This window comes from Oncorhynchus tshawytscha, linkage group LG10, assembly GCF_018296145.1.
Source record: "Oncorhynchus tshawytscha isolate Ot180627B linkage group LG10, Otsh_v2.0, whole genome shotgun sequence".
NCBI lineage: Eukaryota > Metazoa > Chordata > Actinopteri > Salmoniformes > Salmonidae > Oncorhynchus > Oncorhynchus tshawytscha.
The window spans coordinates 59,251,205-59,275,109 of NC_056438.1; the positions used below are offsets into that span (position 1 = coordinate 59,251,205).

Sequence of the window (23,905 nt, forward strand, 5' to 3'; positions counted from 1 at the left end):
TCTTTTCCCGCCCCCCCTTTTTCGACACATTTACACCCATCCTTACATCAACTTACTAGTTCATTTTCCTTCATTCACATACAACATATAGACACTCATTCTCTACCGCCCTCCTACACATATTCACTCTCCCTCAGAGTCCCATTCATATACAGTCACACACACCTCCCTCCATAGAACAGTTGACATACATGCTATATTTCCCCCTTGTATTGTCTTTGTCAGAAATGGTGAAAAACTTAGTTTAAATGTATTTGGCCACGGTGTATGTAAACTTCTGCCTTCCATTGTATATCACTACGTGCGCGAGCTCGATGCATGCATCTCTTGCATGTATTTACTTTTTTAAATCTTAGAAGCATGCTTCAGGGGAGCACTACCAGCATCTTGTAAAGTTGACAATTATATTGTTATGGGGATATTGTCTCACATTCCTACCGCCAAAAAGGACCAACTGTATAGACAAGGTGTAAAGTAAGTTAAAATATAATTGTATTCAACATTCTGGCATGTAGAGGTCGTGAGAGGAAACGTTCCTGATTCAAAAGCTCATTTAAAATATATATATATATATTTTTGTGTGAATTTTTACACTTTTTTCTCCCCAATTTCGTGGTATCCAATTCAATTCAACTTTGTGTTTCCAAGCAATTTCACGCATTGCTTGTTTAGGCGAGAAGAGAACATTCTTTCAGTGGCGCTCCTCCTCCCTCGTGATTCGACACTCCGCCACGATCTTCGACTGACTTGTGAGTACTGCGGCTCTGAAAACGAGTTCGGGTTCTAGAAAACAACATGGCAGACGATTTGACCATTCAAACTGGCGGAAAAGAAAGAGGAATTGTGGTAATTAAATTGAAATTGGTTGGGAAAGTGATAGCCTACCGAACTGATGTGATAGAGGTCGACATAAAATGAGTGCATGATGTGTAAACCTCATGTGCAAACAAAGTATCTAAAGTTGTAGTCTACTGTGTTCTTGCATGCATGGAACTTAAACGGTATATAAATAATATTTGTAATGAATACTATATTTTCCCTCCTAGATCAACGATGACTGGCCAGGTTACAGTTTAGAGCTTTTTAACTATCCAAAACACTATTCTGGAGATCTAGAGTGTGTTTACATCCCACATGGTGTCATCATGGACAGGTAAACTATATAGCATGAATGCAGTAACGTTAGGCCTATATATGAATTCACTTGCATATTTCTTTCTGTGTGATCACTGACATTGGGAAACTACAAGACTATCAGTCGCCCACTCAGTGGTTAAACGGAACAAGGGACAAGGAAGGGCAGTAATTAAAATCCATTATCGGGATGTTATCAGAGTGTGTGAGAATGCAAAGCCAATAGCCTACCTACAGCATATAGAGATGGAGGTCAGTCACTTGAATGTCTGTGACTCTCATAATCACTTAAAATCCTTTCTTGCAGTCAATCGCCCTCTAGTGGTCTCATGGGTGGAAGGTTATTCATATTACCCACAGAAAAGTGTTTCTATGTCATACGGTTTTATTATATTTCAGCCTTCTGAGATGTATATCAAGTGTAATATTGGGATACATTTAAACTATATCTGACATGGTACAGGTGTCTTCTTTTTAAAAAGTCTATAACCATGTGTATATTTCTGTTTCAAAGTACATTTGTTTAAGACTACCAAGAAACACTCTGTCCCTGATTTAGCCCACTGCAGTAAAAGGTTAAAAGACCTTCGCTCGGAAAAAGAAAAAAGCCAAATGGGCCAATTGTGCGGTGCCTCGCTCGTCTCCCGGTCACGGCCGGCTGTGACACCGCTTGGGATCAAACCCGGGTCTGTAGTGCCGCCTCCAGCACTGCGATGCAGTGCCTTAAACCACTGCGACACCCGGGAGGCCAGAGATTCAGTTTTTAGTTCAAATGATTTGTTTGCAATATGTGAACTATAAGCTAAGACAGCTTTATAAGCTGTTTATTCACTTGTGGGGTTTGAAGACGTGTGAGAAGACAACATATTTGGTGAGAATTACAGCAGGGTACAAAATCGATTCGAGCTCATAAAAGGGGCAGTAGCCTAAATTGGGTGTACAGTTTTCCATTCCAGAATTATTTAATCTATAGTTATTCTTATGCTATTTATTCTGTTACTATTGACATGTAAACATTATTGGTATCTTCTCATCGTTTAACTAAATGGAATCTATTCGCTTCCAAAATGTAAGTAGGTGTATATATAGCTTTCTCATAACTCGTACTGATGGAATGGCTTTGTAAAAACCCAGAGTGCATTGAGTGAATGTTGGAAAAGGTTACTTTATAAACCTAGCAATGTGAATGCAAAGAGGACTCGGATCACAAAATAGGTGAACTGAACTGGCAAAAGAGCTGAGTCCTCATTCAAAGGCAAGGGCAGTGTGAAGACATAGAGAACGTAGTTATTTAGCTTTTTTCTACCCCAGAGTTCACTTTAAAGAGGACTGAGATTGGTTCTTTTAAAGAGAACTATATGTAAAAGCACCCTTATAAGCTGACCAAACTGCCCACATTGCAAAATAAATGTACACATACATGTTATTCAATAATTTCATACAAACTGTTTCGGCGTGTCAACGGGCGTGTGCGTAGCCAGTCACTAAAATAAACTATTCTAAAATAGAACTAGGTTCTATAAGTAGAGCACACATAATTTTGTGACTTAAAATGGGTCAAAATTCTACAAAGATCCAGCAAAAAAAAGGACCATATGCATCTCCGGTAAAATAGCAATCCTATTTTTTTCTCCCGAATTAGCAAGCAACAGCAGCAAGCAAGCTAAATGTCAATGAAAGGTTTCATGTGTGTTTCGACCTGACCCCAAATGAATATAGTTGGTTCATAGTAGGTTTTGGTTATTTTAACCTGCATGTCATGAACGTGCCTGGTGGGGATAGACAAAGTCAAAATGCGGACGCACTCGCCGAGGCTGTTTAGTCAGCATGTGAGTCACACAATTTGACATCTAACTAAGATGTTTGGTAAAGTATTTCTTAAGTGAAAAAATGTGCAAGTCTCGTTGAATGACAACAAACACATCATTGAAGAATCCTAACTGTATTTCCCACTCCTACTAGGAGTCGTACTGTTGACTTCGGCTACCGAACTACCGACTCTTTTAAAATGTGTTCGAAGAGCCGGATAAAAAGCTGCCGACCATCAAAATGAACAAAAACGTCACCGAATTGTCATAACTGTTTTGACTGGAAAGCATGCGACAGGCTTTACTCCTTTCCTTCACATTGTGTTGCAGGACAGAACGGCTTGCCCGTAACATAATGGGTGACCTGGGCGACCATGACATTGTGGTGCTATGTGTTCTGAAAGCCGGGTACCAGTTCTGTGCTGACTTGGTGGAGAGGATCAAAGCACTGAGTCGTAACTCAGACCACACTCTGCCCATGAGTGTCAACTTCATCCGCCTCAAGAGTTATGTGGTAAGGACCTAAATAACACTTTTTTTTAGTGCTGGACAAGTGGAAAATTCCTCCATGATGCAATCCAATCCAAGACCCTGTGAAATCAGATACATTTTTCTTGAGGTAAAATTGTCACCGCTTGAATTGTAGTGTTTCTTTCTCCGGTCCTTGTATACCTGGTATGGGTATGTAACACTTTATGTTATGACAGTATTATTAATGTTCTATATTACTGTAAGCTTTTACACCAAACTTGACCAAATCTTTCACTTTCTTGTAGAATGATCAGTCCACAGAGGATCTCCACATCGTTGGAGCAGAAGACCTCTCTTTCCTGACTGGAAAGGTAAGTAGCCCTGCTGTACACAAGAAATATAACATAAATAAATACTATTTCAAATATACTACTGTTCAAAAGTTTGGCATACTTAGAAATGTCCGTGTTTTTTAAAGAAAAGCTACTTTTTTGTCCATTAAAATTACATCAAATTGACCAGAAATACAGTGTAGACATTGTTAATATTGTAAATTACAATTGTAGCTGGAAACGGATGATTTTTAATGGAATATCTACATAGGTGTACACAGGCCCATTATCAGCAACCATCATTCCATCATTCAAGTTTATAATTTTAAAAGGCTACTTGATCATTAGAAAACCCTTTTGCAATTATGATAGCACAGCTTAAAACTGTTGTCCTGATCAAAAAAGCAATAAAACTGGCAAGAGGACAAGTAAATTAGAGTGTCTAGTTTGAGAAACAGAGTCCTCAACTGGCAGCTTCATTAAATAGTACCCGCAAACACCAGTCTCAACAGTGGAGAGGTGATTCTGGGCTTCTAGACAGAGTTGCAAAGAAAAATACATATCTCAGACCTGCCGATAAAAAGAGAAGGCTATGATGGGAAAAAGAACACAGACACTGGACAGAGGATGATTGGAAAAAAGTGTTATGGACAGACGAATCGTAGGTTGAGGTGTTTGGATCACAAAGAAGAACATTTGTGAGACTGAAGAAAATGAAAATATACTGGAGGAGTACTTGACGCCATCTGTCAAGCATGGTGAAGGCAATCTGGGGTGCTTTGGTGGTGGTAAAGTGGGAGATTTGTTGTGGGAGCAGCTTGACCGTATGGTACGTAAGTGCCCATCAAACCAATCCAAATTCTGAGAGATGGGGTGAAATCTCTTCAGATTACCTCAACAAATTAACAACTAGAATGCCAAAGGTCTGCAAGGCTGCAAATGGAGGTATCTGTGATGAAAGGAAAGTTTGAAGGACACAATTATTATTTAAATTAAAAAATAATGTTTATAACCGTGTCAACGTTTTGACTATATTTCCTATTCATCTTGCTACTTATTTAATGTATGTTTTCATGGAAAACAAGAACATTTCTAAGTGACCCCAAACTTTTCAACGGTAGTGTATGTATATAAACTCAGCATAAATAGAAATGTCCTCGCACTGTCATGTGTAAATATTTGTATGAACATAACAAGATTCAACAACTGAGACATAAACTGAACAAGTTCCACAGACATGTGACTAACAGAAATTGAATAATGTGTCCCTGAACAAAGGGGATCAAAACCAAAAGTAACAGTCAGTATCTGGTGTGGCCACCAGCTGCATTAAGTACTGTAGTGCATCTCCTCATGGACTGCACCAGATTTGCCAGTTCTTGCTGTGAGATGTTACCCAATTCTTCCACCAAGGCACCTGCAAGTTCCCGGACATTTCTGGGGGGATTGGCCCTAGCCCTCACCCTCTGGCCAACAGGTCCCAGATGTGCTCAATGGTATTGAGATCCGGGCTCTTTGCTGGCCATGGCAGAATACTGACATTCCTGTCTTGCTGAAAATCACGCACAGAACGAGCAGTATGGCTGGTGGCATTGTCATGCTGGAGGGTCATGTCAGGATGAGTCTGCAGGAAGGGTACCACATGAGGGAGGAGGATGTCTTCCCTGTAATGCACAGTGTTGAGATTGCCTGCAATGACAACAAGCTCAGTCCAATGATGCTGTGACACACCGCCCCAGACCATGACGGACACTCCACCTCCAAATCGATCCCGCTCCAGAGTACAAGCCTCGGTGTAACGCTCATTCATTCGACAATAAACACGAATCCGACCATCACCCCTGGTGAGCCAAACCGCAACTTGTCAGTGAAGAGAACTCTTTGCCAGTCCTGTCTGGTCCAGCGACGATGGGTTTGTGCCCATAGGCGACGTTGTTGCCGGTGATGTCCTATCTTACAACAGGCCTACAAGCCCTCAGTCCAGCCTCTCTCAGCCTATTGCGGACAGTCTGAGCACTGATGGAGGGATTGTGCATTCCTGGTGTAACCCGGGCAGTTGGTGCCATCCTGTACCCGTCCCGTATGTGTGATGTTCAGATGTACCGATCCTGTGCAGGTGTTGTTACACGTGGTCTGCCACTGCGAGGATGGTCAGCTGTCCGTCCTGTCTCCCTGTAGCGCTGTCTTCGGCGTCTCGCAGTACGGACATTGCAATTGATTGCCCTGGCCACATCTGCAGTCCTCGTGCCTCCTTGCAGCATGCCTAAGGCACATTCATACAGATGAGTAGGGACCCTGAGCATCTTTCAGAGTCAGTAGAAAGGCCTCTTCAGTGTCCTAAGTTTTCATAACTGTGACCTTAATTGCCTACCGTCTGTAAACTGTTAGTGTCTTAATGACCGTTCCACAGCTGCATGTTCATTCATTGTTTATGGTTCATTGAACAAGCATGGGAAACAGTGTTTAAACCCTTTACAATGAAGCTCTGTGAAGTTATTTGGATTTTTACGAATTATCTTTGAAAGACAGTGTCCTAAAAAAGGGCTGTTTCTTTTTTTGCAGAGTTTATTTTGCCCTGTGTTTAGCGCATACAGGAGAGGACAATCTCTGCCATGGCTTGCGGGGCTATCAGGATGAGGGGTAGACCATTTGCTCTCACCCTCTCCAGAGTAGGGGGGGGCTCAGGCCCACTGGAGGGAAAGTGTACAGAAGCACGTATAGCCACTTGTGGGTCAGCGCGTACACACTTAGAGGAGCGTTGTGATCTCTCATCGCGAAGAACAAGCGACAGTGAGCGTTGTCCTGCGATTTTTTTTTTTATATATATTTTTTATTTCACCTTTATTTAACCAGGTAGGCAAGTTGAGAACAAGTTCTCATTTACAATTGCGACCTGGCCAAGATAAAGCAAAGCAGTTCGACACATACAACGACACAGAGTTACACATGGAGTAAAACAAACATACAGTCAATAATACAGTATAAACAAGTCTATATACAATGTGAGCAAATGAGGTGAGATAAGGGAGGTAAAGGCAAAAAAAGGCCATGGTGGCAAAGTAAATACAATATAGCAAGTACAACACTGGAATGGTAGATTTGCAGTGGAAGAATGTGCAAAGTAGAAATAAAAATAATGGGGTGCAAAGGAGCAAAATAAATAAATAAATAAAATACAGTAGAGAAAGAGGTAGTTGTTTGGGCTAAATTATAGGTGGGCTATGTACAGGTGCAGTAATCTGTAAGCTGCTCTGACAGTTGGTGCTTAAAGCTAGTGAGGGAGATAAGTGTTTCCAGTTTCAGAGATTTTTGTAGTTCGTTCCAGTCATTGGCAGCAGAGAACTGGAAGGAGAGGCGGCCAAAGAAAGAATTGGTTTTGGGGGTGACTAGAGAGATATACCTGCTGGAGCGTGTGCTACAGGTGGGAGATGCTATGGTGTCCAGCGAGCTAAGATAAGGGGGGACTTTACCTAGCAGGGTCTTGTAGATGACATGGAGCCAGTGGGTTTGACGACGAGTATGAAGCGAGGGCCAGCCAAGGAGAGCGTACAGGTCTTAATGGTGGGTAGTATATGGGGCTTTGGTGACAAAACGGATTGCACTGTGATAGACTGCATCCAATTTGTTGAGTAGGGTATTGGAGGCTATTTTGTAAATGACATCGCCGAAGTCGAGGATTGGTAGGATGGTCAGTTTTACAAGGGTATGTTTGGCAGCATGAGTGAAGGATGCTTTGTTGCGAAATAGGAAGCCAATTCTAGATGTAACTTTGGATTGGAGATGTTTGATATGGGTCTGGAAGGAGAGTTTACAGTCTATCCAGACACCTAAGTATTTGTATTTGTCCACGTATTCTAAGTCAGAGCCGTCCAGAGTAGTGATGTTGGACAGGCGGGCAGGTGCAGGTAGCGATCAGTTGAAGAGCATGCATTTAGTTTTACTTGTATTTAAGAGCAATTGGAGGCCACGGAAGGAGAGTTGTATGGCATTGAAGCTTGCCTGGAGGGTTGTTAACACAGTGTCCAAAGAAGGGCCCGAAGTATACAGAATGGTGTCGTCTGCGTAGAGGTGGATCAGAGACTCACCAGCAGCAAGAGTGACCTCATTGATGTATACAGAGAAGTGAGTCGGTTCAAGAATTTAACCCTGTGGCACCCCCATAATGACTGCCAGAGGTCCGGACAGCAGACCCTCCGTTTTGACACACTGACCTCTATCAGAGAAGTAGTTGGTGAACGCGATACGTTAAGATCGACGGAAGCCCTGCCATAACGCCACTACACCACCTCGACAACTTCGGGATGAATTTGCCACTCCCCGGGTTGGGGGTTCCACCACGACAGTAATTCCTCACGTGAGTTTAGTTTGCCTGGCACATCAAATCAAATCAAATTTATTTATATAGCCCTTCGTACATCAGCTGATATCTCAAAGTGCTGTACAGAAACCCAGCCTAAAACCCCAAACAGCAAGCAATGCAGGTGTAGAAGCACGGTGGCTAGGAAAAACTCCCTAGAAAGGCCAAAACCTAGGAAGAAACCTAGAGAGGAACCAGGCTATGTGGGGTGGCCAGTCCTCTTCTGGCTGTGCCTGGTGGAGATTATAACAGAACATGGCCAAGATGTTCAAATGTTCATAAATGACCAGCATGGTCAAATAATAATAATCACAGGCAGAAGAGTTGAAACTGGAGCAGCAGCACGGCCAGGTGGACTGGGGACAGCAAGGAGTCATCATGTCAGGTAGTCCTGAGGCATGGTCCTAGGGCTCAGGTCCTCCGAGAGAGAGAAAGAAAGAGGGAAAGAGAGAATTAGAGAGAGCATACTTAAATTCACACAGGACACCGGATAGAACAGGAGAAATACTCCAGATATAACAAACTGACCCTAGCCCCCCGACACATAAACTACTGCAGCATAAATACTGGAGGCTGAGACAGGAGGGGTCAGGAGACACTGTGGCCCCATCTGAGGACACCCCCGGACAGGGCCAAACAGGAAGGATATAACCCCACCCACTTTGCCAAAGCACAGCCCCCACACCACTAGAGGGATATCTTCAACCACCAACTTACCATCCTGAGACAAGGCCGAGTATAGCCCACAAAGATCTCCGCCACGGCACAACCCAAGGGGGGGCGCCAACCCAGACAGGAAGATCACATCAGTGACTCAACCCACTCAAGTGACGCACCCCTCCTAGGGACGGTATGAAAGAGCCATAGTAAGCCAGTGACTCAGCCCCTGTAATAGGGTTTGAGGCAGAGTATCCCAGTGGAAAGAGGGGAACCGGCCAGGCAGAGACAGCAAGGGAGGTTCGTTGCTCCAGAGCCTTTCCGTTCACCTTCACACTCCTGGGCCAGACTACACTCAATCATATGACCCACTGAAGAGATGAGTCTTCAGTAAAGACTTAAAGGTTGAGACCGAGTTTGCGTCTCTCACATGGGTAGGCAGACCATTCCATAAAAATGGAGCTCGATAGGAGAAAGCCTCCAGCTGTTTGCTTAGAAATTCTAGGGACAATTCGGAAAGTGTACAGAAGCACGTGACCGTAGCGTACGTGTAGGTATGTACTGCAGCACCAAATCAGAGAGATAGGTAGGAGCAAGCTCATGTAATGCTTTGTAGGTTAGCAGTAAAACCTTGAAATCAGCCCTTGCCTTGACAGGAAGCCAGTGTAGGGAGGCTAGCACTAGAGTAATATGATCACATTTTTTGGTTCTAGTCAGGATTCTAGCAGCCGTATTTAGCACTAACTGAAGTTTATTTAGTGCTTTATCCGGGTAGCTGGAAAGTAGAGCATTGCAGTAGTCTAACCTAGAAGTGACAAAAGCGTGGATTAATTTTTCTGCATCATTTTTGGACAAAAAGTTTCTGATTTTTCAATGTTACGTAGATGGAAAAAAGCTGTCCTTGAAACAGTCTTGATATGTTCTTCAAAAGAGAGATCAGGGTCCAGGGTAACGCCGAGGTCCTTCACAGTTTTATTTGAGACGACTGTACAACCATTAAGATTAATTGTCAGATTCAACAGAAGATCTCTTTGTTTCTTGGGACCTAGAACAAGCATCTCTGTTTTGTCCAAGTTTAAAAGTAGAACGTTTGCAGCCATCCACTTCCTTATGTCTGAAACACAGGCTTCTAGCGAGGGCAATTTTGGGGCTTCACCATGTTTAATTTGCTCTGAGAGACAACAGATCTTCTCTGCTCCATAGCAAGATCTCTCTCGCCAGAGAGTGTTGTTGATTAGACCGCATTCATCCTTGGCTGTTGCAATAAGCCACCATAGACTTATTGTCTGACCTGACCAGGACATGTTGGCCCTGTAGGAATGGACGGAAGTGCCTGAGGGCTAGTAACACAGTGTAGAGCTCGAGAACGTTGATATGGGCTGTACTAATAGATTATGACCATATGCCGTTCACTGTACGCCCTTCGCCTTTCTCCCGTAGGAGTGCTAGGGCGGCTTCGGCACACTTTGTGAATGTCCATGGGGCAAGGGAACAGACCGTCTGATAAGGTGAGATATTCGCAGGCTATGCCCTCGAAGACGAACCTTAGATATCTCCTGTGTGCAGGATAAACTCAAATGTGGAAATAAGCATCCTTAAGTTCTACTGTGGTGAACCACTCATCAGAGTTGAATCAAACAGCATACCATGCGTTAGCATTCGAAATCTGTAGACTCGCAGATGCTTGTTGAGGTGCCATAAATCCAGGATGGATAATGGCTGAAGAAGCCCCGGTGAGCTTCCTCCTTTGGTACCACATGTACGGCTCCGTTGGTCAACAGAGACTGAATCTCGTCTCTGAGGACTCGGATCGCTTCCCTGTGTGCAGTGAACTGCACTGTTACCATGAAACGCGGGGGACCCCTGCAATTTGTAGTCTGTACACTTGGTCTACTGGATGTAAGACCCATGGGGAGACTGCACATGCGCACCACTGCTCTCTGTGAGGGGCAAGGGAACCCGCCTGTCCCCTGGGAGCAACACTGCATGTGGGAAACCTGTCCCATGGAAGGGACCGGGGCCTGCCGGGCCTAGTGGCCCAGACAAGGACGCCCTCGAGACTTGGGGAACATTGGTGTTGACCTGCCCCAACAAGGGCTTATGTGTCTTATGGTGGGGGGCTCCTGTGCTACACTTCTGCCATGTGTAAATGAGCTTGTGTGTCCCGAGGAGACTCTGTTTGTCGAGGCCAGAGGAGCTCTGCCAGCTTCTCGAGCCCCGGTCTTGCGCTAGGTGTGCCGCTTCTTCCTATTCCCTCCGTGTGGAGCCGAGGGGGTCTCCGCTGCTTGTTGCTTGGAGTGACACCTGTGCCCTGAGGCAGCGCGTTGCTGGTGAGCAGACTATGTTTGTCCCTGGGTCGGCATGGCCGGAGAAAGCTGCTGAGGCTTCTTAGGGATCCTTCTGTTCTGGAAGGGAGGCCTCATGGTTTCGACCTGGGAGAACGTGGGCTTAGGGGCTTGTTTCCGTGGTAACTTGAACCTGGTCTGTATCTCCGATATGGCTGGTCCAAACAGTCTGGTGGAATTGATCTGTACACTCAGGATCTTTCCCTTCTCCCTCTGACACCCTTGCGTTGTTCAGCTAGAGGACTTTCTGGCCAAAGGTCACATGCGCCATGACCCTCCCAGAAGCGTCAGCGGTACACTTGAGGGTCCGGGTGGTATGGTTGGCAAGGTGACTTAGCTCTATTAGCTTGGAAGGTGGGGGAGGCGTAGGATACTCAACATCAAGTTAGGTGGCAGCGGGTCTGATTGCCTCGAAGATGTGGAGGTCAGTTATTGACTCCTGGCCCACCTCTTCAGTCAGTCTGGCTAGGTAGCATAAACTGAGCAGAGGGGAGAAATTCTTCAGGGGCGTAATCCATCTCCTGGTGAGAGAGGGCGCTGCCTGATGCGGCTAGAGAAATGCCCTCGTCCGCACTTCTGGATTTCGTCGGAATCAAGGTCCACGCCCTGGGAAAGGTGGGGGTTCTCCGGATCATCCTGAAGCAGGAGATGCCTGAGTAGCTTCTCCTTCCTCTGAGAATTTGTTATCAACAGAGTCGTCCTCGAGCAAGGACGAGGCCTGGGCAATACTTTCCATGTACTTCGCTCTATGTCTAAGGACACTGGAGCCCAGCTGAGCGCAATGCACACAACTAGCGGGGTCAATGAGGGATGCGGATGGGAATCCGTTCCGGATATGCAATGACCACAATTGCCATGGCAAGCTTTGCTAGGCTTGCGCTGCTTTTTCTCCCGCTTCCCTGACAACTTGGCCGATAAACCTGTTGATATCTCGTTTCGACCGGACGAACAAAGCAAATGGAATTACCGGGGGGCTAGCTAGCCACGCGCTACCACTACAACGTGAAGTTGGGAGAGACACGGGGTAATTTGAGCTTGAGCCAGGTAAGTAGAAACAGAAATCTTTATTTATCAGGGTGGTGGGAAATAAATCCTGTCTTTATACTTTTGGTGTATTGAAAGTAGTGCCAACAGTGATGCTAGCTAATTAGCTGGCTATCTTCACCTGAGTGATGATAGCCAGCTAGCCGAGCCGTTGCGTGCGATACCAAGTGCCAACTCGGTGTGTAAACCAAGTAACTTGAGGTAGAACAAACGGCTGGGGTTATCTTTCACAGGGGAATGTAAAAAGTATGGTGCTTCAATGGTGGGGGAACACACTGAATAAATAGCACCGCACATTCCTAGCTAAACAACCTAAATGGGATTTTAGCCCAGAGGTTGCTAGCTAAAACACCAGTGGTGCCGTTAGCCCACTAACTAGTCAAGACATTCAAAAGTTCAGCTAGCTAACTCCGAACGGTGGGAACTGACTGAGAGCTAGATACCCTGGGTAGAAGTAGGTCAAATGTGTGGGAACCTGCTATTAGCGGGATGCTAAAGCAGTGGAGCTAGCTAGCTTACAACGGCAATTGTGTGTAGGCAACAGGTGTACTGGAGCTAGCCAACAACTGAGGTAACTTCACTTGGTAAAGCAGAATTCCTGAAAATAGAAAATAAGCCACTCAACGCTCCGTGGTGGGGTGGTAACCCACACCGAAAGGAACAGTTAAGTTCAGAGCTAGGTTTCTGAAGAAAGCTACTTAACGAGTTAGTAACCAAATAGACTTGTGAAGAATGAGGAAACCAGAGCAGTGCAGGGTGTTATATAGACACGGGGCATACACCCACAAAGCTTTGATTGGCCTGTTAGGTGTGATTGAATAAGGCTTCAACCAATGACCCGCAAAAGAAGACGTGTCCCATAGTGAGATGTCGATACTGAGTCGACTGAAATAGAACCTTTATTAGCAGATATATTTATGAGCCAATACCGGTACTGATTTAAAAAAAACTAAAATGTGTCTTGAAAGCAGTGGATATGATCATGATCATGTGTTTCTCAGTAGTAGTTGTTGTTAATCTGAACTGGGTGAGATTTGGGCAGTGTCTCTCAGCAACCACAATGGGTCAGTCTTCCCCATGTCTCTTCTCAGAAGAAGTGTCACAGAAGCTTTGGAGCTCAAATCAACGGCTGTGGTTAGTAATGGCCCTGATCAGAGCTATGACCACATTTTTCCTTTTCTGCCAAGACTAGAATTTATCACTATTTTTGTCACTGCTGCGACCAATAGTCCTGCTACTTATATAGATTATATTAGCAGCATGCTGTAGATTTTGTTTAAATATCTGCTGATGTCATACTAGAAATGTCACTATTGCTCATTGTCTCTTAAGAACAAGACAATGGTTTAGTCTAATCTGTTTGTGTGCATACAGCCATTAATGGGATCAAAGGTCAGCGAGGGAGATGCTGCTGGCATATAAATCAAAACACACACACACACACACAAGCTGTACACACACTGGTACACCCTGTAGTGAGGCGTGGCCCGGATGTCAGTGTGTAGGAACATGCTGAACCACTGAATTATGGGGTGTTGAGTTTAACTCATTGCTCTATTGCTTTTCTTCACAGAGAATATTTGGACTGTGTGTGAAATATTTTAGATTAAGTGATTAAGTAATTGCGGCCTAGGGAAAGTTGCCACTTTTTATTAATGATGTACTGTAGATACTAGCTAGAGATTATGCTAATTGATCATTAATGTTATTATGTCACACCTTCCAGTTTGTATCCATGTAGTTTACACTGTCTGGATTGAGGATTAAGGTTAATAATTCTTTACTGTCTGGAAGGAATTAATGACACTACTGAGCCCCAGACAGACAAAGTATCAACTCAGCATGGCTTCATTTCTGCTTGACTGCATCCTTTGTTTCACGTGAAATGACAGCACTACTACTGTATGTAGCTAAGTTTGTTTTCACACATCATGTTTGGGATGTCTTCTCTTGAGAATGCCTTGGTTCGTATTAAGCAGATAAGCAAGGCATCCTTTAGACATGCCTTGTGTAATCACTAATATCATGTAGTAAGTCACACTGCTAGCATTAATAATCAGGAGGAGTATGATCATGCCCCTGGATGACGGGGTAGGAAGCCGTTGTTTTGCCCAGATGCCAATATTTTGTCCCCAACATGTGGTGTCTGGTATTGGCTGGCTGTCCCTTCCTGAGTGGGTCAACAGTGTGAAGCATGCCTGTGATTTTAATTTTGCAATATCAGGAATGTTCTGTTCTTCTGTAACTGGAAAACAAGACTTTTAATCATAATGAATCACTTTGTCTACAGGGAAAACACCAATTGAGTAGCTAGTATTATGAAGCCATTAGTCACTTGTATGTTACTGACTTCACAATATCTTTGTGTGAGCATAGGGGCAAGTCCAGAGTTATGGTAAAATCTCCCACAGTTACTTATACGACCACATTTTCCCCGAACTGTTAAATATCTGCTCCACATTACGATTCAAAGTTGTTTGCAGAAAGAATGGGTTGACAGCTTTGACATGACTCCTTGAGTTTAAAAACAAATATTTTGGTTATTGAACTAGAGTAGGTGAAGTGGAATTACATCCGATAACAAAATGAAGTCCCTGATCTGTACTATACAGAAATGCATAATTATGGATATGAATATCATTCTCTTCATGGTGATGTATCCTGAATAGGTACTCAAAGGTGGAAATATGTAATATCCTTCTTTTGCATATTTGGGTATTATTCCACACACTGGCTATAATTGTAATAAGCTCCACCCCCAAACATGACCTAATTTGCTTGGTCTGGGTGAGACCAAATCTGAAACAATCATAGACGTCTATGTTTCACAAATTTGGACATCACAGTAAAGTTCGCTAGAGTACAGGAAGGTAGATATGTACAGTACAATAAAGTACATTATACTGTATTCTACTCTACTGTTCTGTACTATCCAAACTTGTGAAACATAGACGTCTATGATTGGTTCAAACTTATGAGGTGCATTCGCGTACCAAAGGGACGCATAGGGTGTGAGAAGCTCCGTTCTGTACCGACAGAACTGATTATATGTAGAAACCAGACAGAGTTTAAATTAATCCTCTAATGGGGCCTCACAAGTGGCTCAGCGGTCTAAGGACTACACTACAGCCTCTTGTTCGATCCCAGGCTGTGTCACAGCCCGCCATGACCGGGAGTCCCATGAAGCGGCGCACAATTGGCCTAGTGTCGTCCGGGTTAGGGGAGGGTTTGGCCGGCCAGGATTCCCTTGCTTTCCTTGTCTCATCATGCTCTTGCGACTCCTTGTGGCGAGCCGGGCTCCTACAAGCTGACAACGGTAGTCAGTTGGACGGTGTTTCCTCCGACACATTGGTGCGGCTGGCTTCCGGGTTAAGTGTGTCAAAAAGCGGAGCGGTTTGGCAGAGTCGTATTTTGGAGGGTTAAGTGTGTCAAAAAGCGGAGCGGTTTGGCAGGGTCGTATTTTGGAGGACGCAGGGCTCTCGACCTTTGCCTCTACCGAGTCTGCAGGGGAGTTGCAGTGATGAGACAAGATTGTAAATATCAATTGGATACCACGAAATTGGGGAGAAAAAAGGGATAAAAATAAATAAATCATTAAGCCTCTAAAATCAATAGATAAATATATCCCCAAGCAACTGGGAGAGAGTGAGTGGTCAGTTGTGTACAACAGCGAACCAATCAGTTGGTAACGCAACGCAGTGACACAAATGCAACAAGCCATGGCTTCCCCCAGAGGAAAAGGAGCAACAAATGAGAGTAATGAACAGCTAAAGGGTATCCAGGAAAACATAGCTAAATTGCTCTCAATGCCCACCAAAACAAATGAACTGAAAATAGAATGAAATGAAAGTAGATTCACTTGAAAAGAAAGTAGAGGCTATCGTGTCAGATACGCACAAACAAGGTGTGCGCATGAACGAACAAGACAACAAAACGTTATTTTTTTGGACACACTGTTTCAAACTTTAGAAGATGAATTGGACCGGCAAGAAAATAGAATGAGATGAAACATGAGAATATTGTCCTTACTGGAAGATGAGGAAAAAGGAGACCTTTCCAGCTACGTGGTCAAACTGATATCAGAAGAACTTCACGTGAGTATATCACCAGAAGATCTGGAAAAAATGCCATAGGAGCGGCATGAAACAGAAGAACGCTAAATCCCCTTGCATGGTAATCTTCAAGCCATGCAACTTTCAGACCAAAATCAACATTCTGAAGGGTTAAGGGGGAAGGAGATCAAAATCCACTGCCAGTCCATTCAATTCATCCAGAACCTGTCTGCTAGGCTGAGAAAAAAACGCAAGAAATACATTCTGATCAGACAGTCACTAGAAGAAAAGGGATCAAATCTCAGCTTCCCGACAGTGCTGTGGATATGGAGGGGAACTCAAAGGATGGATTTCACAAGCACCGATAAAGCCCTAAACAAGCTGCAAGAAACATTTCCAATTGAAGGAGTAGAGCCCCCTGCACTGGGGAGAGGATGAAGAGGAAGAAAATTGATAAGCACACTAGGCTACGTAGAGTGATGCCTAAGACCAGCTTATTGTAAATTGAGACAATATTCTTTCCCCCTCCCCCCATACAATCTATACTCTACTTTCCCCAAGTAACTATTCTCTATGAAGTAACCGTAGAAGTAGCCAATGCTAATCGGCTACATAAATACTGAAAAGGCAATACAAAGGGGGAAATATAGCATGTATGTCAACTGTTCTATGGAGGGAGGTGTGTGTGACTGCATATGAATGGGACTGTGAGGGAGAGTGAATATGTGTAGGAGGGCGGTAGAGAATGAGTGTCTATATGTTGTATGTGAATGAAGGAAAATGGACTAGTAAGTTGATGTAAGGATGGGTGTAAATGTGTCGAAAAAGGGGGGGGCGGGAAAAGATGGGAGGTTTTGACACGTTTTGCTTGGGTGGGCAAGGATGGGAGGTTGACCAGCTTGGCTTGGGTGGGCAAAAGAATTGAAATTGAATATTTAAAGAGGAGCTGGGTTGGAGAGGCCTATGCCGCCACTTAATGTAGTAACAGCAGAGGTGTAGGCATCCTGATGAATAAGAATACACCCTTTTCCCTTATATCCCAGCACACGGACCACAGCACACGGACCAAGGAGGACGTTTTTCTAATTTTGAATTGTATTTTACATGGGGAAAAATACACATTGATTTCATTGTATATCCCCCCAGGGGCAAAAGTGGTGTTTTTACAGTTGAAGTCGGAAGTTTACATACACCTTAGCCAAATACATTTAAACTCAGTTTTTCACAATTGCTGGAATGTAATCCTCGTAAAAATTCCCTGTTTTAGGTCAGTTAGGAATACCACTTTATTTTAAGGATGTGAAATGTCAGAATAATAGAGAGAATGATTTATTTCAGCTTTTATTTCTTTCATCACATTTCCAGTGGGTCATAAGTTTACATACACTCAATTAGTATTTGGTAGCATTGCCGTTAAATTGTTTAACTTGGGTCAAATGTTTTGGATAGCCTACCACAAGCTTCCCACAATAAGTTGGGTGAATTTTGGCCCATTCCTCCTGACAGAGCTGGTGTAACTGAGTCAGGTTTGAAGGCCTCCTTACTCACACACGATTTTTCAGTTCTGCCCACAAATTGTCTATAGGATTGAGGTCAGGGTTTTGTGATGGCCACTCCAACACCTTGGCTTTGTTGTCCTTAAGCCATTTTGCCACAACTTTGGAAGTATACTTGGAGTCATTGTCCATTTGGAAGATCCATTTGCGACCAAGCTTTAACTTCCTGACTGGTGTCTTGAGACGTTGCTTCAATGTATCCACATAATTTTACATCCTCATGATGCCATCTATTTTGTGAAGTGCACCAGTCCCTCCTACAGCAAAGCACCCCCACAACATGATGCTGCCACCCCCATGCTTCACGGTTGGGATGGTGTTCTTCGGCTTGCAAGCCTCCCCCTTTTTCCTCCAAACATAACAATGGTCATTATGGCCAAACAGTTCTATTTTTGTTTCATCAGACAAGAGGACATTTCTCCAAAAAGTACAATCTTTGACCCCATGTGCAGTTGCAAACTGTAGTCTGGCTTTTTTTATGGCGGTTTTGGAGCAGTGGCTTCTTCCTGGCTGAGCAGCCTTTCAGGTTATGTCGATATAGGACTCGTTTTACTGTGGATATAGATACTTTTGTACCGGTTTCCTCCAGCATCTTCGCAGGTCCTTTACTGTTATTCTGGGATTGATTTGCACTTTTCGCACCAAAGTATGTTAATCTCTAGGAGACAGAGCGTGTCTTCTTCCTGAGTGGTATGACGCCTGCGTGGTCCCATGGTGTTTATACCTGCATACTATTGTTTGTACAGCTGAATGTGCTACCTTCAGGCGTTTGGAAATTGCTCCCAAGGATGAACCAGACTTTTTTTTGAGATCTTGGCTGATTTCTTTTGATTTACCCATGTCAAGCAAAGAGGCACTGAGTTTGAAGGTAGGCCTTGAAACACATCCATAGGTACACTGCCAATTCACTCAAATGATGTCAATTAGCCTTCCAGAAGCTTCTAAAGCCATGACATAATTTTCTGCAATTTTCCAAGCTGTTTAAAGGCACAGTCAACTTTGTGTATGTAAACTTCTGACCCACTGAAATTGTGATACAGTGAAATAGTCTGTCTGTTGTTGGAAATATTACTTGTGTCATGCACAAAGTAGATGTCCTAACCGACTTGCCAAAACTATAGATATTTGTGGAGTGGTTGACAAACGAGTTTTAATGACTTCAACCTAAGTTGGACTCCAACCTTCCGACTTCAACTGTAGATATAATTCAAGCTATACTAGATCAGACCCAGACAGGAACTATTGTATTTAGCAGGTGACCTAAATCAAGGATTCAGCAAGTTAGACAGACGTAGCAATAAAAAAGGCAAATTCAAGGATTCAATATTTTACAGGACACATGGAGATTAATATTCCCAACGACAAAAGATTACTTCTTTTTTTCTCAAAGTAAGAAAAGCTATTCAAGACAAATCCACATTATACCAGTGGAAGGGACTCAACTGTGGTTTGTGACTACTATGATTTCCCATTGTTGCCAATTCAATTGCAGTAATTATTTTACTGATATATATATATATATATATATACAGTATATACACTGCTCAAAAAAATAAAGGGAACACTAAAATAACACATCCTAGATCTGAATGAATTAAATATTCTTATTAAATACTTTTTTCTTTACATAGTTGAATGTGCTGACAACAAAATCACACAAAAATTATCAATGGAAATCAAATGTATCAATCCATGGAGGTCTGGATTTGGAGTCGCACTCAAAATTAAAGTGGAAAACCACACTACAGGCTGATCCAACTTTGATGTAATGTCCTTAAAACAAGTCCAAATGAGGCTCAGTAGTGTGTGTGGCCTCCACGTGCCTGTATGACCTCCCTACAACACCTGGGCATGCTCCTGATGTGGTGGCGGATGGTCTCCTGAGGGATCTCCTCCCAGACCTGGACTAAAGCACCCGCCATCTCCTGGACAGTCTGTGGTGCAACGTGGCGTTGGTGGATGGGAGCGAGACATGATGTCCCAGATGTGCTCAATTGGATTCAGGTCTGGAGAACGGGCGGGCCAGTCCATAGCATCAATGCCTTCCTCTTGCAGGAACTGCTGACACACTCCAGCCACATGAGGTCTAGCATTGTCTTGCATTAGGAGGAACCCAGGGCCAACCACACCAGCATATGGTCTCACAAGGGGTCTGAGGATCTCATCTTGGTACCTAATGGCAGTCAGGCTACCTCTGGCGAGCACATGGAGGGCTGTGCGGCCCCCCAAAGAAATGACATCCCACACCATGACTGACCCACCGCCAAACCGGTCATGCTGGAGAATGTTGCAGGCAGCAGAACGTTCTCCACAGCGTCTCCAGACTGTCACATGTGCTCAGTGTGAACCTGCTTTCATCTGTGAAGAGCACAGGGCGCTAGTGGCGAATTTACCAATCTTGGGTGTTCTCTGGCAAATGCCAAACGTCTTGCACAGTGTTGGGCTGTAAGCACAACCCCCACCTGTAAGCACAACCCCCACCTGTGGACGTCGGGCCCTCATACCACCCTCATGGAGTCTGTTTCTGCACATTTGTGCCCTGCTGGAGGTCATTTTGCAGGGCTCTGGCAGTGCTCCTCCTTGCACAAAGGCGGAGGTAGCGGTCCTGCTGCTGGGTTGTTGCCCTCCTACGGCCTCCTCCACGTCTCCTGATGTACTGGCCTGTCTCCTGGTAGCGCCTCCATGGTCTGGACACTACGCTGACAGACACAGCAAACCTTCTTGCCACATCTCGCATTGATGTGCCATCCTGGATGAGCTGCACTACCTGAGCCACTTGTGTGGGTTGTAGACTCCGTCTCATGCTACCACTAGAGTGAAAGCACCGTCAGCATTCAAAAGTGACCAAAACATCAGCCAGGAAGCATAGGAACTGAGAAGTGGTCTGTGGTTCCCACCTGCAGAACCACTCCTTTATTGGGGGTGTCTTGCTAAATGCCTATAATTTCCACCTGTTGTCTATTCAATTTCCACAACAGCATGTGACATTTATTGTCAATCAGTGTTGCTTCCTAAGTGGACAGTTTGATTTCACAGAAGTGTGATTGACTTGGAGTTACATTGTGTTGTTTAAGTGTTCCCTTTATTTTTTTGAGCTGTCTATATATATATATTTTTTTTAACGTTTGTCATTTTTAAATCCCTTGGTATAAAACATGCATAGCTATTTCATGTGGTTATGGAGTCTCTGCTTTATGTACATTTTGCAAATCCATCTCAACCGAGTAGTTCAACTCGCCGTGGAAGTCGAAGAAGGTGTCCTCTGGCAACGGGGGTCTCCCATGTAGATGTTGATCCCGGAACTGACACAGACTAGAAACAGCATTGCCTCCCTGGATCCAGAGGTTCCGGTGCATTGTCCTTGGTGGCTTCCCAATCAAGATCAGATCCGGAAGTACCTGCGCCTTCATCCTCGGTTCTGTCTCCCTCTCCGGTGGCTTCTACCTCGGGTTCAGATCCTCGGCACTCCCAGCCTCACCAGACCGTGAACATTTGAAAATGAATTTAAAAAACAAATTTTAGCATTAAAAGACGGCCAATATTTTCAGGTCCAATACCATCGTTGGGCCGCGGGTGTGAAAGATTCAGCAGACTGCTGGCATTACACATCTTGCTAAAATATTACTGTAGCTCTGCTGGAGTCACTTTTATTGATAACTTTGACACTTTCTGGAAACAGAAGATACTCTACAGGAATGACGGAGTCCATCCAAATCTTCTTGGCTCCTGGACTGTGTCCACGCATTTCAAGGCTGCATTGAAACAATGACTGGTAAATGATCCAAGACCAGCTCCCTACCATTGTGAGAATGAGTCATCATAATGCTGCATCAAATGTACATGATCTTAGGGGCATTGGCAATCACGATGTAAGTAATTTAATTGATGTACCCCAAATACATCTGTTTATCCTACAGCTATTGTAAGCAGTAATCATAAGCCTATAAACCAGAGTTACACTGTTAGCACTGAGGCGGTGTGCAGTAGTTGGAAGACCACTTCATGCAGCTCACCCTGCACTGTCAGCGCCAATGTAAATAACATGAGTAAGTCTACCTCTGATAAGCTTCCCAGTAAAGCATTAAAAACAATCAAGCAACCCTGAAACATGCTAAAAATAGCCCATATTAACATATGTAGCCTAAGAAACAAGGTCCATGAAGTCAATACATTTCTTGTAACAGATGATATTCATATTCTGGCTATCTCTGAAACTCACTTAGATAATACATTTGATGATACAGTGGTAGCAAAACATGGTTATAACATCTACCGAAAAGACAGAAATGCCAACGGAGGCGGTGTTGCGGTCTATATTCAGAACAACATTCCTGTAAAGCTTAGAGACGATAGAATGTTAAATACTGTTGAAGTAATATGACTACAGGTTCATCTGCCTCACCTAAAGGCCATTCTTGTGGGAAGCTGCTATAGACCACCAAGTGCTAACAGTCAGTATCTGGTTAATATGTGTGAAATGCTTGATAATGTATGTGATATCAACAGAGAAGTATATTTTCTGGGTGATTTAAATATTGACTGGCCATCATCAAGCTGCCCACTCAGGAAAAAAACTTCAAACTGTAACCAGTGCCTGCAACCTGGATCAGGTTGTCAGTCAACCTACCGGGGTAGTTACAAACAGAACAGGAATTAAATCATCAACATGTATTGATCACATCTTTACTAAAGCAGTATCCAAATCCATAGGATGTCGTGATCACAATATAATAGCCATATCTAGAAAAACCAAAGTTCCAAAGGCTGAACCTAATATAGTGTGTAAGAGGTCATACAAGTTTTGTAGTGATTCATATGTTGATGATGTAAAGAATATTTGCTGGTCTGTGGTATGTAATGAGGAGCAACCCGACGCTGCACTTGACACATTTATGAAACTACTTATTCCAGTTACTAATAAGCACACACCCATTAAAAAATGACTGTAAAAACTGTTAAATCCCCTTGGATTGATGAGGAATTGAAAAATTGGTTGAGAGGGTTGAGGAAAAAGTTATGGCAATTATGTCTGTCAGCCACACTGTGGCGAAGGTACTGCAAATGAAGAAATCATGTGACTAAACTAAAGAAATAGAAACTACACTATGAAACAAAGAAAGTATGTAAAGAATGATCGTAAAAAGCTTTGGGGCACCTTAAATTATTAAATTACATTTTGAATGGGGAAAAAGCCAACTCGGCTCCTTCATTCATTGAATCAGATGGCTCATTCATCACAAAGCCCACTGATATTTCAAACTACTTTAATGATTTTTTCATTGGCAAGATAAGCAAACTTAGGGATGACATGCCAGCAACAAACTCTGACACTACACATCAAAGTATATCGGACCAAATTATGAAAGACACAAATTGTACTTTTGAATTCCGTAAAGTCAGTGTGGAAGACGTGAAAAAAGTATTGTTGTCTATCAACAATGACAAGCCACCAGTTTGACAATCTGGATGGAAAATTACTGAGGATAATAGCATATGATATTTTCACTCCTATTTGCCACATCTTAAATTTAAGCCTACTAGAGAGTGTGTGCCATCAGGCCTGGAGGGAAGCTAAATTCATTCCACTAACCAAGAATAGTAAAGCCCCCTTTACTGGCTCAAATAGCCGACCAATCAGCCTCTTACCAACCCTTAGTAAACTTATGAAAAAAATTGTGTTTGACCAGATACAATGCTATTTCACAGTAAACAAATTGACAACAGAATTTCAGCATGATTATATGAAAGGACACTCAGCAAGCACAGCACTTACACAAATGACTGATGATTGGCTGAGAGAAATTAATGATAAAATTACTGTGGGAGCTGTCTTGTTAGACTTCAGTGCAGCTTTTGACATTATCGATCAAAGTCTGCTGCTGGAAATGTGTTATGGCTTTACACTCCCTGCTATAATGTGGATAAAGAGTTACTTGTCTAACAGAACACAGAAGGTGTTCTTTAATGGAAGCCTCTCAAATATAATCCTGTTCGAATCAGGAATTCCCCAGGGTAGCTGTTTGCTTTTTTCCATTTTTACTAATGGCATGCCACTAACTTTGGGTAAAGCCAGAGTGTCTATGTATGCTGATGATGCAACACTATACACGTCAGCTACAGCGACTGAAATGACTGCAACACTCAACAAA

At 43.5% G+C, this 23,905-nt stretch overlaps 1 protein-coding gene across 1 annotated transcript in view; it reads left to right on the forward strand.

Annotated features, from left to right (window-relative positions):
- The first annotated feature begins 363 nt into the window (after positions 1-363).
- LOC112260544 (hypoxanthine-guanine phosphoribosyltransferase) overlaps positions 364-23,905 on the forward strand; it is a 31,274-nt gene continuing 7,732 nt past the window's right edge. The window contains exons 1-5 of the mRNA XM_024435732.2: positions 364-474; positions 649-846; positions 1,047-1,153; positions 3,273-3,456; positions 3,719-3,784. Coding sequence (XP_024291500.1) covers positions 796-846; positions 1,047-1,153; positions 3,273-3,456; positions 3,719-3,784 — 408 coding nt within the window. The 5' untranslated portion in view covers positions 364-474; positions 649-795. The remainder of the gene's footprint in view (positions 475-648; positions 847-1,046; positions 1,154-3,272; positions 3,457-3,718; positions 3,785-23,905) is intronic.